This window comes from Pseudonaja textilis, chromosome 3 (assembly GCF_049901715.1).
Source record: "Pseudonaja textilis isolate UNSWEBS1 chromosome 3, rPseTex1.2, whole genome shotgun sequence".
Classification (NCBI taxonomy): Eukaryota; Metazoa; Chordata; class Lepidosauria; order Squamata; family Elapidae; genus Pseudonaja; species Pseudonaja textilis.
In genome coordinates, this window is record NC_141992.1 from 27,698,308 (window position 1) to 27,712,487 (window position 14,180).

At 34.6% G+C, this 14,180-nt stretch overlaps 1 protein-coding gene and 1 long non-coding RNA gene across 3 annotated transcripts in view; one reads left to right on the forward strand and one right to left on the reverse strand.

Moving 5' to 3' along the window:
- LOC148126052 (uncharacterized) overlaps positions 1-14,180 on the forward strand; it is a 42,010-nt gene that overhangs the window by 12,995 nt on the left and 14,835 nt on the right. The window contains exons 3-4 of one of the 2 annotated variants that reach the window (XR_015742724.1): positions 7,778-7,857; positions 11,883-12,019. This is a non-coding gene — a long non-coding RNA (uncharacterized LOC148126052). Of the gene's footprint in view, positions 1-7,777; positions 7,858-11,882; positions 12,020-14,180 lie in introns of those variants that run through there. The other variant, XR_015742723.1, reaches the window with a different exon arrangement.
- PPP1R16B (protein phosphatase 1 regulatory subunit 16B) overlaps positions 168-14,180 on the reverse strand; it is a 98,953-nt gene continuing 84,940 nt past the window's right edge. The window contains exons 6-12 of the mRNA XM_026697596.2: positions 12,052-12,155; positions 9,400-9,524; positions 7,053-7,178; positions 6,298-6,373; positions 5,302-5,431; positions 3,401-3,569; positions 168-2,799 (exon numbers count right to left, since the gene is read on the reverse strand). Of these exons, the coding sequence (XP_026553381.1) occupies positions 2,278-2,799; positions 3,401-3,569; positions 5,302-5,431; positions 6,298-6,373; positions 7,053-7,178; positions 9,400-9,524; positions 12,052-12,155 (1,252 nt within the window). The 3' untranslated portion in view covers positions 168-2,277. The remainder of the gene's footprint in view (positions 2,800-3,400; positions 3,570-5,301; positions 5,432-6,297; positions 6,374-7,052; positions 7,179-9,399; positions 9,525-12,051; positions 12,156-14,180) is intronic.

The following is a 14,180-nucleotide window of genomic DNA, read 5'->3' on the forward strand; positions in this document are numbered from 1 at the left end:
CCTAACAATTTAGTTAAAAGAGAAAAAGTAACAAAATAATTCTGTTTCAGGGTTATCCTCTTTCTCCAATTTGAAGGATCTTTTGGAAAACTGAAACAAAAATAAGTAAAAATAAACAAAGACAATTGTTTTGAAGTTATATTTGCAAGTACAAAACTGACTGAATATTGAATAAGCAAAATTTTCAGCTACTTTATTATCAGCTCTAACATGTAAGAGATACTTTTCCAACATCATGAATTAAATAAGATGTGAGATTTTCATTGCTGAAACATTCATTTTAATCACATATAATTTACCAACACACAGCTGCTCTTAATTTGATATCTTGCATTGAAGACTATTTCTCATTATTTTGTGTTAAGTACAAAGTTCAGATCTATAGAATGCTTTTCATAAAACTGCAGTCACTTCTTCAGATGAAACATTCCCCTTCATCATGTGCAATAGATATATATATAATTTTAAAAGCCCTGTAATTATTCTAAAAATTACACCCTTGGATATATAGTAGGGAAAGACTAAGTTACCTAGTTTGCCTCTTAGATAGCTAGTTTCCTATGTGTTGTACACTGTTTTCCCTGTTAAAGAAAAATTAGCTTGCTTGCTTACTTGCAAAATGGTTGCCAAAGGAATAGAGACTTTAGCTTTTAGCAAGAGAATTCCAAATCTAATCTTCAATTGATGGAAGATTACATCAGATGTAGTATGAAGAGTTTCAGAAGTTACATTTTCCTTTCACTCTAACAAAGAAACTTTATGGGGAATTAAGATTAAACCACTACTATTTCATAAATCAGGTACGAGTCAAGAAGGGATTGGGTTAAAAAATAAGACCAACAGTGACCAGTGCTTCCTTTCAGTGCAGTTAAGCATCTTATGGATGATAAGAACACATGTTTATCTCTGATTGGCAATCAGGCTTTCACCACATGGCTATGGTGCTGGTCACCTGCAAATTTAAAAATTATTGCTAGATATTGCTAAGTGGCTTTTATTCAATGTGAAAACCTTCTGTGTCATATTACAACAAAAGTTATGGCAGGAGCTTCTGTGGAGTGGAGCAATGCACAACACCCTTACAATGTAACATGGGAAACCTGCACCTTCCCCTCCAAGTGCTGGCAGTGAATTCTGAATATTATATTCCTAACACAGTTGAATAGCATCAGATTAAAAAAAAGAGTAGATAAATGTGTTACGATGAGGAGAACCGGACTCTGGAATATAGATCTCCTATGAATACAACTACATTCCAGCATATAAATTCTGGCCACCAGTTTCTTGGTCAAACAATATGCAGAAAGTGGTAACTACACAGATGTAGCTGAAATTTGTAGTGAAGCCTAAAATGATGCCCATCCCCATCTTTAAACCCTAGTATAGTAATGTTTAAAAGCCACTTCAAGGGGTTTAGTTTATGCACAGCAGAACAAGCTAATCAAATAATAGTACAAATTGCAAGGCATAACACTGGGAAGAAAGAAAACTTCTCTCAAAATATTCAAAATAGAATTTGGTGGTAAATCAAAAATTGTAATTCTCTGACGGAACATGATGAAGTAAAATATGCTACACTACTGCAATGCATATCAAAATATTTTCAAGTGCAAACTAAAAAGGACTATCAATGGAGGAGGCTAGGTAGAAGCATGAACTTTTTAACTGTACTGCTCTGAGGAGCTGAAAATAATCTCTTCCTTAAAAGAGTTGAAAACCTACTTCATTATTTTATAAAATGAATGCTAATAAATGATGGCAAAACAAAATTGGCAGCAAGATAGTTAACATTCCAACAATGCTATCACATTAGAGGTTATGTTTTTGGGTTGGTTGTTATCATAAAGTGCATATATCTTCATGTGCAAAATCTTTACACAAAGAAACTGGGTCTTCTCTTATTTACCTAATCTTTAAAAGAGTGTTTGTCAGTAATGCTGTACCAATGTCAACAGAATTTAATTCTCATGTGCATATTATGGTCCCAGAAACCCATGAATAGATATTTCAAAACAGATTAGAGTTGTAATCAAATTAACACTCTCTCATCTAGTAAATAAAAGTTATGTGTAGAGTTTAACTTTCACTTCTCTTTCCACTTACACATGCTAAATTTTTAATGAAACTGCAAAAACAAAATATGGAACCAGGTATGCATAAACATCGAAGAGCCTAATCCCAGATGATTAAACCAGATTCTGTGATCCTGCAATGGTAAAAATGAAGATTCAGTAGTATATGCAACATGCCTACCAACTGGGTAGGAATAAACTGAGATCAGGAAATCCTACAACAACCATGCACCTTCTCTTCCATTTCTTCCATGGGTGCCTTGAATTTTAAGAGAGGTGGGTCACCACTTGACACAGTGTAATAAACTGAAGTTCCATTGGATGTATAAGAAGGTGTCCTGGAACTAATCAAATGTTCTTTAGCCTCTCCCCCATTTTCCACTGAGTCTCCTATACTGCTAGCAAAGTGCGTACTGATGAAAGGGTGATTGAGAAGTTTGGCTGCTGCTCGCTGCCGTTTCAGTTCAGAAAGGGTTTGGTGATTCCTTTCTTTGTACTCATCCCAGATGTGATGAGAGTCAGAAATCCCAGGGGTATTGTAGGGTAATGCTTGGCTTCCATCATTGTCCAGGACTGAATGCATTATCCAAACATCTCCATTTGGAATAGAATATTGGTAAGGAATGGAGGATAGATTGAGTCCATTCTGAAGGAGATTTTCTGAATCACATTGTGTTCCTTTTGTTATCAGCTCTGGAAGAATTATAGCTGCATCAGTGGTCAAGTTCTGAAACACAAAAATAAATAAAGCCCATAATTTGCCCATGTTTACTGATTTTCTTGCATTATAAAATCAAGCCCTTGTACTCTACTACATAGCTATCCAACCGAAGGCTCAGGATCACGTGATATCCAAAAACCTTTAGTGTGGCTCCCAGAGATCTCTCCCCCAAAGTTTTTACCAAATTAAATTTCTTAAAGAGAAGAAAAATAATACATTATTTGACTGGATGGTAATCAGATTAAGTGAAAAATAGTTTTCTTTTTCCTTGCCCCATCTATTATGCCCCCAACACACAACTCGGAGGCTAAATACTATTAAGAAGAAATTGTGCAGTCTTACTGTATGTTAAACCAATACATGGCTTTTTTCCACTGAAAGGAATTTATAAAGGATATTTTTTCCTTTAAAAAATGTAAGGGGCCAGCAATAATATCAACATAAGATGGGAAGGGAAATAAAGAAGATTACATAATAGGCATATTTGCTTTGGTTATCGTGAGTTTTAGTTAAGCAACTGGTACTTCCATTAAGATTCACATAGTTTCTTGATTGGAAATGCTTTAATAGGAACAAGAGAATGTATTAATTATTAGATTTTCCGTACTGGATCTGTGTTCTCTTGGTTAGAGGAAACCTCCCGAATGTCAATATTGTAATCAGAAGTTCTTTGATCCTCAGAAGATTCTATCTGTTGCCAGATGATAGCCTCCTTCTCATATTCCTTTCTATAAAGGTTTGTTCGATCTGAAAGGCTTGCCCTCCGCACCACTTTTCTAGGACAAGATGTAAAGAGAAGAGATTTACTAAAATGGTGATTTGTAGAAATGGAATAGAAATTTTTCTATAGCTGCACGTTTCTGAAGAAGGAAAGATGGTCTACCTGAGCAGAATTGGACTGGTTTTCTAACACCAGGTGGTACTAATGAGTCATTCTTTTCATTTATTCAAAAGTAGATTGTCAACCATCACAAAATTGAAATTCATGGATGAATCCTCATTCATCCGTAACACATACTGAATCACTCCCTCACTTTAAATTAAATTCATTTCTGTTACAAGTTCATGGTTTAGAATTTTTCAGACAGCTATTTAATCATGTAAATATGTCAACCTGTAAATTGTTCCTCTGTTAATTATAAATCTTACTGTTGCTTTTATCACAAGTTGCTGGACAAATACTAAGTACATGACATACATATCCAAACACAAAGAAATTTTTGGATTCTAAATTAATGTTAATCACAATTTGTATGGAATAATATTTCTTGAGCATTTAAATACTGCATATTTAAATTCAAGAATACAAAGCTACTTCTTGATGCCTTCAAGTCAATCTTGATTCCTGGTGACTGTCCAGATAAATGTCTGTAGTTTTCATGGCAGTTTTTTGAATGGCAGTCGTTTGCCATTGCCTGTTTCTTAGGACTGAGAGAGAATGACTCGCCCAAAGTCATCCACTGGCTTTGTATCTAAGGCGAGCCTAGAAGTCAGGGTTTCCTGGTTCCTAGCCTGATGCTTTAACCACTACACTAAACTGGCACTCTTACATATCATACACCAGGATATTAATTAAACTAAGTTCATATCTATATCCTAATTATGATGGGGAATCTCTTGGTGTTTCATTTCATGAACTATTTTTATGACTTTCCAAGTTTTTAATCTGATACTCCAGATGTAGTTGCAACTTGCAGTATACTTACAACTTTCTGTTGTCCATACTGGCTTGAGCAGTACTCGCAGTTTAGAATATCATCACATGTTTCTCTAGCTAATAGAAAGGAAAGTACCCTATTGCTATCCATGGTACACTGCATGAAACTCCAGATTACTCAAAGTATAAAGCAATTGGCTTAAATCAAGGATAGGTAACATAGAACCTATAACTAATCTGGATTGCTCATCTTGAAAAACAGTATGATTGGCTATGTTAATGATAATGGCTATTTTGTGAGGTATCTACAGCACATTTCCAAATATGTCCATCATTTGAAAGATTTGTTGATCCCTGCCTTATGAACAAGCCAAATATAATAACCTATTTAAACTTGGTAATCTTTGGTCAATATTATTTATTAAAACGTATTTTGAATGCCATCAAAGATGACAGCACATGTTGAACTGCTGTGTGGTTTTTTTCCCTTCAACTTTACCAAATGAATGCACAATTTTCTAATGTGAGGTCAGGCCACCAATTAACAGAGAAAAGATTTATCAATAGAGTGAAATACTAATTTTAAAATCTACCTAAAGTATGACCCTATTTGCTTCAGATAAAACATGTGGAAAAATAGTATTGGTTTTGGGGGACTGTTTTTGGAGGACTGTATCTTAATACAAATATTTTGGTCAGCATTTCTGCACCTCGGAATTAGATGGTCATGGGGAAAATCAACTTCAACAAGTTCCAACCTGTAGTTTGGAAAAAAAACTTAAGTCAGTCCAGACTGACTGACTGACTGACTGAGAATAGATTTTTAACACATTTTTTCCCTATTCACTCACCCTCTGCTTCCAGTACTTGATGTTCTCCTGTTCAAGGAGGACTTATGCCTCATCTGAGACTTCATGATGACATCATGTTTATGCTTCAGCTCTAAGAGCAGAACCTTAAACTCATCTTCTTCACACAGGTCTAAAGGAACACAAATAAATTCATTTAACTGAATTATTCAATGATGATAAAACAGACATAAGCATGGACTATTGCATTCAGTAGACATTCTACATGATAGTCCATGGTACAGGATAGTGAAAAATATAAGTCTTGGATAACTTAAAGAACCATAGAGTTGATTACAGATTTGCCTACTGTTATTTGAAGATGGATTAATATCTGAGCTATATAAATCTGGATAATTGCACCCAAAAGTTAAAGAGGTTCTGTACCTCTTTGCTTCTACCTAATGGTCACCCAGATATTTGCAGCCCTGTGAAACTACTTTTTTACGTACTGCAGATGCAGTAAATATCTAGTCACTTCTGACATGCCTTTTTCTGACTAAGGAAGGAAAAATGTCTTTTTCTCTATTTAAAAATCTACTTGAAATCCAATTTAAATATGTATGTACGTATGTATGTACAGTACATATGGGATATTAGTACAATACAGATTGCATTTTAATTACTAATATCAGGGTTTGAAGATTTAGAGGAGTATTTTTCCATATTTTACATAATAGCATCTGAGAAATGAAACCAACATTTCATGTTTAGCAAATTTCAAAAAAGATTCTGAAGGAATCCTGCAGTATCTCATCATCACCACCTGCATGCTTTGCATGCTATTCATGAACATTTTACAAACTGACAACTTGTATTCCCAAATTCATTAAAAATGTATGGTCTTTATATATTTAAAAAAAAACCTTGAAATAGCAACATTTCAGATTTGTTGTAAAAACTTTGACTATCTGAGCAATTCCTAAAAGAGAAAAAAGATATTTGAATGTTGTTATGCTGTGAAAACTTTGACTAAGAATAGAAATGGCAGAAATTCACCTATGGGCATCTCATCCATAGCTGTTCGGGCATTCAGGTTTGCTCCATGGGACACTAAGAGCTCTGCCATTTGCATCTGGAACAAAGAAAATGATGTTAAAATGTAATACCTTCCCACAAGCTAGGCTACCTATACGAAGATAGACCCTCTAAGGCAAAATATGTTTTCAATAACTACCTTAAAATTAAAATGAAGTAGAGAGCGGGGGAAGTTTTTGAATAGGACTTCCCCCCCCCCCGCCCTTTGAACACATCTACTATACTAATTCTGCACATGTGCAACATCTAACATGCAGTATATCATGAGACAGCAATGAAGCCCTCAATGTAAACAAGTTATATACTAATAAATCAAATCTAATAAATACTTCAGTTCAATTTTTCCCAAGCTGTGCCTTTCAGAAATCCTGGGATTTAAAATTTCATAAACTCTACTCAGCTTGGTCAATGGGTGACTTGGAATTCTGGAAGTCATAATCTAATACTTCTGGAATATACTAGACTGGGCAAGGCTGAGCTAAACTAGGAACATGGTTATTCTGATATTTTAAGGACAATTCACAAGTAGGTAGTGCAGGAAATTACTATCCTACTCTTGCTTGCCTCTTCTCACAAGAACAGCCCCAAGCTGATGTTCAGTGATACACAGTTCTGGACAGGTTCCATATAGCTATATCATAAATATCTCTTGATAATCTAATTTTTCTTGAATTGCTCTAGTTATATTTGAACTGGTCTGTTAATGAAGCACATACATGTCCCCAGAAAGCAGCAGCATGGAGGGGTTCCCAGCCATCACAGTCTTTGAGGTCCAGTCTTGTTCCCTGGTCTAGAAGCAGCTCTGCTGCATGTAGATAACCATTGGCGGCAGATATGTGTAGCTATAGCCAGGAAGGAATAAGAATGTTTTAAATGTCTGCAATTTTCTGTAATACATGCATGTGTATCTATGTATACCCTCATTTTTTTCATTTGCTTTTCTTTGCATATTCTTTTTAACACTGGTTTTTGTCTTGTTTTGATTTGACTTACAGCTATCCTGGTATTTATTCTATAGGATCACCATTATGTGACTTAATTAACAGTGGCTTGCTATAGTTGTCAGCCTAGATTCAGACTAGGGGAAGCTAGTGTTTAATATGACTTCTATTCTTACCTAACCAAATAAATGTGCATTATTTAATATATAATAATTCAGTATTAACCAATCAATGGTAAGATTTCTTGAGCAAATGGAAACAGGTAATACCTGAATTAAAAATCTATATTGGCAGCCCAAAGTTGGAATCTGGCATCAAACACCATGTCTTGCTATTGTGAGCCATTCTGATAGGGAGCCTTTATAAATCTTTTAAATAAATAAGTCAAATAAAATGTCTTAGGGCTCAACTAAAAGTGGACATTTTTAATGGTTTTTTGCTTCCAAATATTTGTACAGGGGAAAAAACCTGTTAACTTTGCTTCTTCTTTCACCTAAAAGGCTCCCCTAAAGCTGATATTATGAGAAGGTTCAAAACAGATGCCATTCTAGCTCTTTCCTCTCACCACATCATGCTACAGGTAATAACAATTTTGGAGAAGAGAAAAGCAATTTAAGTGTGTCAACTGGCTCTGAAGGAAAAGACTGGGCTGATTTTTCCTCCCTAAATCCCTAGTGAGATGGCCTCACTCTCCTAATTACACAACTGTACCATGATTTCAGCAGAGCAAAAACTATGACCATAAAACCCCTGGAGAAATAGGCAAAAAAAGTCCTCTCTCTAGTTCAACATTATTCAAGCAGCCATTCAAAAAGCAAGCAGAAGTTTAAAGGCAATAGCTACCTTCCATATTATTCCAGAGCAGTATTTATTTAAAGATGCCACCTTTGATTCTGAAGATAATCTACACTTGTCAAGCCCAGCAGTCTAATCTCTAGGAATTTCTCTTTGAAGCTGCCTAGAATGGTGGGCACCATTAGCAGGGAATTCTACAGTTTATGAATGAAACAAGATTTTTTTATTTTATTTTATTCTAGAATCCCACCCCTTATTTAGATTCAGTGGAGAATATGAGGGAAATCCTTTTTTCCATGCCATGGGGTAATGTCTATTATGTATTACTAAGACCCTAGTAATATTATGCAATGTGTATTTCATGAGAACTGCAGTCATGTTATTAAAAAATCATCCATTGTCAAAGTCAGCATCCACATTTATGATGAATACATAGGACCATTCTTATTAAGTCATTTCATTGTTTTATGCATACATTTCACATCATTATTTGAATGTATTTTCTGGGTCACTTAATGCAGAATTTACCATTAAAAATTAAACTTAATCAAAATATAAGAAAAATATGATTATTTATTTCCCTTGCTCTGTTATTATATTGAGTCTGTAATCCCACTTCAATATCTAACATATACAGTACCACATAGTAGTGTAACATAGCAGAAGCTTTTACAGGGTGAAGCATTTAATTTAGCATCGACTCTAACCTCATTTAGAACGGCCATGATAATCTCTAGTGTTCAATGCAAATCTGATGAATAGACAGATAAAACCATATGACTAGTTTATTCAAATCTCTAGTTCCAAACTTAGACTAAATTAATGATTATGCCATAAGATCAATGTAGTATGTTAAGAGATTTCTATTATTATTACTGTTATTGAACAGACATAGGATTACAAAATGAATCTTTGGGCAATTCCATACTTTCAGCCAACTACTCTTAATTTCTATGTAAATGTCAACTGTATAGAAATATTGTATTTAACTCTGTCTTTAGTGTACATGCAACTTGAACACTGGACTGGTGATAGATAGATAGATAGATAGATAGATAGATAGATAGATAGATAGATAGATAGATAGATAGATAGATAGATAGATAGATAGTTCAAAAATAATGAGACCCAAATCAAGCAAACTAATAAATAAGCAAAATTTCTTCCTTTTTCTTGGAGGAAAAAAACCTGCCCTGGTTTGAATACTGGCCATTGTAGGACCAAGTTCTTTAAGAAAACCCTACAGAGTATTTTGAATATGTATAAGTCTAGCTATATTCAAAGCTGGTCAGTTGGCATGCCGTCTCTAAATGTGGTTATGGCTCACCAGCGAAGCACCTTGAGCATCTATTATATTCAGATCCTCTCCTCTTGCAATCATGTCTGAAATATCATCAACCATTGCCTGTTCAGGAGCAGCTCGCATCTCATTGATTTTTTCTTGTGTGATTCCTACAATGAATACAAGAAGAAATTTGCAATGTAACAATTTCAGGAACTGTTAAAGCAAATGAATAGGAAAAAATAATAATTTTTAAAAGTGCCTTTCACATTTATTTAAATGCAAAAATGCTGCTGCCAATACCCATTCCAACCTGTGTCTCAGTATAATTCTCTTGGCTGTTCCCAACATTCAATATAATCCATATTCCTCAAAAATGATCAGATTCCACGAAAAGTACCCCAGATATTAAAGATTGAAGAAATTTTTGAAAAGGTATTTTTCACTCTTCAAAAACATTGATGCAATTAAATATCTCTTTGGCCTCAATTTTATCTTATTTTACAAGACTGAACAATTTTTATTCCGGCCCAGGAACACAGCCTTTTTTGTCCTGGAACCCACTCCCTTTCCCTCAGAAATCAGATTTGTCCTGACCCTCTCAACCTTATGCAAGGCCTAAAAGACATGCTTCTGTCTGTGCCAATTTTTATTGTGTGTGGTTTTTTTTAACTTCAGCTAAGTTTTTATTATTTTTAAACTAATTTAGTAAGTTAATTTTTAGGCTTATTTTTGTTTGTTCCTTTTGTTTACTTTCTTTTCTTTGCCTTGCTGTTGTAACTTGCCTTGCTGTTGTAGCTAATTAATTTGTTGGTCAGGTGCATATTTCTTTCTTTTATTTTTGCACATTGTTTTATCTGTATTTCTTTTTTTAAATGGCAATAAAATTACAGATATAACATAACATAACACAATGTGTCATCCTAGTCTCAGTCCTTTCAGAAAAATTCTACTGAACTATCTATCTAAAGTTAGAAAGAGAAATAGACTCATGAGTTTTTAAAAATGTACCAAGTCCTTCTTTTCCTTATAAAATATCTCAGTACCAACTGGAAGAATTGCATTCTTGACCTTGACTTCAGAGTTCTATTGTATAAAGTGTCCTTTGTCTAAATGAACTGTAATGATTTGATACTCTAAATAGTCTCCCTATTACATAAGTTTTAGAAATAACTTTGGAGAGTAAACATTGCATTGCAATATATGAGCACATTTCTTAATTTTTAATGCATCATTTTAAAAAGAAATATTTAAAAAAATTCAAGGTTTTTTTTTTTCATTTTCTTATGGGGAAAGTTGTAAAAGAAATATATTGACAATGCACCTATTATTTGCTTTTTATATTTGGGTTACTTTTTACATCATTATATTGACATATAATATCTAAACAACACTGTTGCTATCTTTTCAGTAAGAAAAAACATTTAAAAGTTATTTAAAAATCAGGATTCTTATGAGTTACTTTTTCATTCTCATTTGATGTTTTCCAAACCTAATAATAATAAATAAAATGTTATTTTGTGCATAACAATTTTGTGCATCAGGGTGCTTACCGTCCCTGTCTTAGTCCTCATTTATCTGTATTTATTTCCTTTGTTCATGTTTATGCTCATACCTACAGTTGTTATTTTGTACATATTTAACAAACAAATAAATTGCACATATTATGTAGCCATGAATCTAAGCAGAAAATATCACTGATAGTTGATAAAATGAACAACTGGATGGAAATGCTGTTTCTGCTTAACTTAATACCACAATTGATCCTAACATTTCTGTTGTTAAGTGAGACATTTGATAAGTGACTTTTGCCCCATTTTGTAACTTTTCTTGCCACAGTTGTTAAGTGAATCACTGCAGTTGATAAATTAGTAAGCTGGTTGTTAAGTAAATCTGCTTCCCCATTGACTGCTTGTCAGAAAGTTGTAAAAGGTGATCGCAATGATCCTGGGGCACAGCAAAGGTCATAAATATAAATCAGTTGCCAAGCATCTGAATTTTGATCACATGGCCATGGGGATGCTGCAATGGTTATAACTATAAAAAACAGTCATAAGCAGAGGTGGTGTTCAGCAGGTTCTGACCAGATCTGGAGAACCGGCAGTAGAAATTTTGAGTAGTTCTGAGAACCAGCAAATACCACCTCTGATTGGCCCTGCCCCCATCTATTCTCTACCTCCTGAGTCCCAGCTGATCGGCTGGGTCTTCTTTTGTTGCCCTACATAGGAGAACGGAACCGGAAAGCAAGTTAGTGGGGTAGGGAGGAAATGGGGTTTTGCAGTATCCTTCCCCTGTCACGCCACCAAGCCACACCATGCCCACCAAGCCACGCTCACAGAAACGGTACCACCACTGGTCATAAGTCCCTTTTTTCAGTGTCATCATAACTTTGAACAGTCACTAAATGAACTATTGTAAGTCAAGGAATACCTGTAGTGGAATCTAGTGCCAAATAAGTGCTTAGAAAATGGCAGAACAGTGTTTTCCAATCTGATGGAACTGTACCTATGTTTGTCTATAACTCCCAGAATTCTAGCTGTGATCAACAGCAAGAATAAATGAGCATTTCACACCAATGCATCTGAAAGGGAAGAGGTTGGAAGAAGCTGTCTTAGCCTCCAAACAGAAAATTATACTGTGGGGCAAAAAAATCGACAGAATCTCATCTGATGCTCGATGTTCCCATATCCTGCTTACCTTGGTATGCCATGCAGGTCTCAATAACATCCAGAGTTGGTTCATCTTCACAGAGATCGTATGGCATGTTGCCATCTGCATTGACTGCCAGTAGGTCTGCCCCACTGCAAGAAAAAAAAAGCAAGACATGAGAGATATTTGAACAGTTGGACAGAAAATCCTCAGGCAATTTGAAGAATGTATAATATAGACCAGGTACAACCTGCCAACATCCTCACCATTCCCAGAGCCCCACAGAGTAAGTAGAGAAACAAAGATGATCCCATTTTTCCCCCACTGGGCAAGTTTACAGCTGTCATTTCACCTATGGAAACTTTCTACCATTTTGGGACACAGTTTTGAAATGTAGTTTTTGACATTCCAGTAAAATATCCATTGAAAACTAGATGATTTCTAGTTTTACATAGCATGCAGCAAGGTCACATTTTTAATTTTCTAATAATATATTAAATGAATTTACTTATTGAGTGGTATTTAGAAGATGTCTGGTCATTGAGGTCACTTTTATTTTACTGAGCTCTCAATCCTAGCTAAGTGTTACTTATGCTCTTGTGGGGGGAGTGCTAATCTATTATTGTTATAGTTCTTTATAATTTTAATGTGCTGTAAGCACCATATTGGTCTTTTGCTTTTGACAAACTACAAACAAATAAATAAATATGGTGGGTTTCAAAGGAAAAGCAGTTCATGGGAAAATGGATAATTTATGGGAATTTATGTTTCTCCTGCATGTTTTGCAGAGCTGGTCTCGTTTGTCTCATAGTTCCTATATGAGATTAAACAGATCAAAAAACAAACAATGCCATTGCCATATCAATCTGCAACCCAGTGGCTTTTTTTTTACTGATTACTAAAGAAATTGCCACGAATCTAATAAGCAAACACATTTCTCAAGAGTCTCGCTAAATTTTAAGATGAAGGAAAATTTTTAAAATAAGTAAACAGTACTGACTATTGTAAATGTTTACATTCTTGGAGAACATTTCCTTATTTATTACAGTAGAAGGTGCTGAGAGGTATGTGTGCCCTAAACTAGCAGCCACTCCTTCATGATTTACCTCCTATATTATCTACATTTTTGGCAGCCAAGCAAACATGGCAGGTTTTATTAAACAGATCAACTTTTTCCCATTTGTTCAATAGACATACCTTTCATAATTCTCAGCAATGGCTGGGGATTTCTGGGAATTAAAATCCACATATTAGAGGAATACATAGAGTGGGAAAGACTACTATAGGCTCTAATATAATGATGAACAACAAGAATTGGGATAACATCACACTAAGTCAAAATGTGGTTTGTTGTGTCTGGCTTAATACTGTACAAATCTATCATAATTTATGGGTTAGGTTTAACGTATTAATACTTGTTGAACAAACCATCTTAGTGCAAGGTATGAACCAATCCATGCTACTTATTACAAGTACAGGAAGCCCTTCTATCCACCCAAGTTATTCTGTTAGAAACAGAATAAACCACCAGTGGCCTTCCCTGGATTTTGATGTTTGACAGAATTTCACTACTAATAGCATTTAAGAATATTAATCACGTAAAAGAATATTAATCATGTAAAAGCAATTCAGCATAAAACATAATGAGACTAATCAAAGGTTGTGTTGAGCAAAAACATAATGTTACTATTTTTCTATAGTTTTCACTCAATGTAATATAACAGAATTGGCATAAGAGAATTTTTCAAAGAAAAGGAGAATTTTGGAAAATTCTAACATATAAGATTATGGAAGTCTTTCATTTAAGTTAATCATAAGTTAGCCACTTTTCATTACACAATCATCTCTTCCTGATTCTTCCCCTGACTTTTTCAGTAAGGATGAACTATTCCTGCCAGGGAAAGTTCCCATCCTTGAGAAACCGATCAGAGAATTTCTAATTTCCTGGAGAAAATTGGAGGAATGGCCACCAAATGTCTCTTCCTACAAATATAATGGAAAGTTCAAAAAACTACTGACAGTAAAACTATACTTAAGTTGCTTAAAACCATTGCTTAAGTTGTTTAAGCAAACAACTTAAAACCAAGTGTCTATCTGAATTAAAATATTTTTCCTGTTAGTTCGGGTTTTCTATTGTGATTGGATATTAAGGAGGATATAAACATGGCCTCATACAC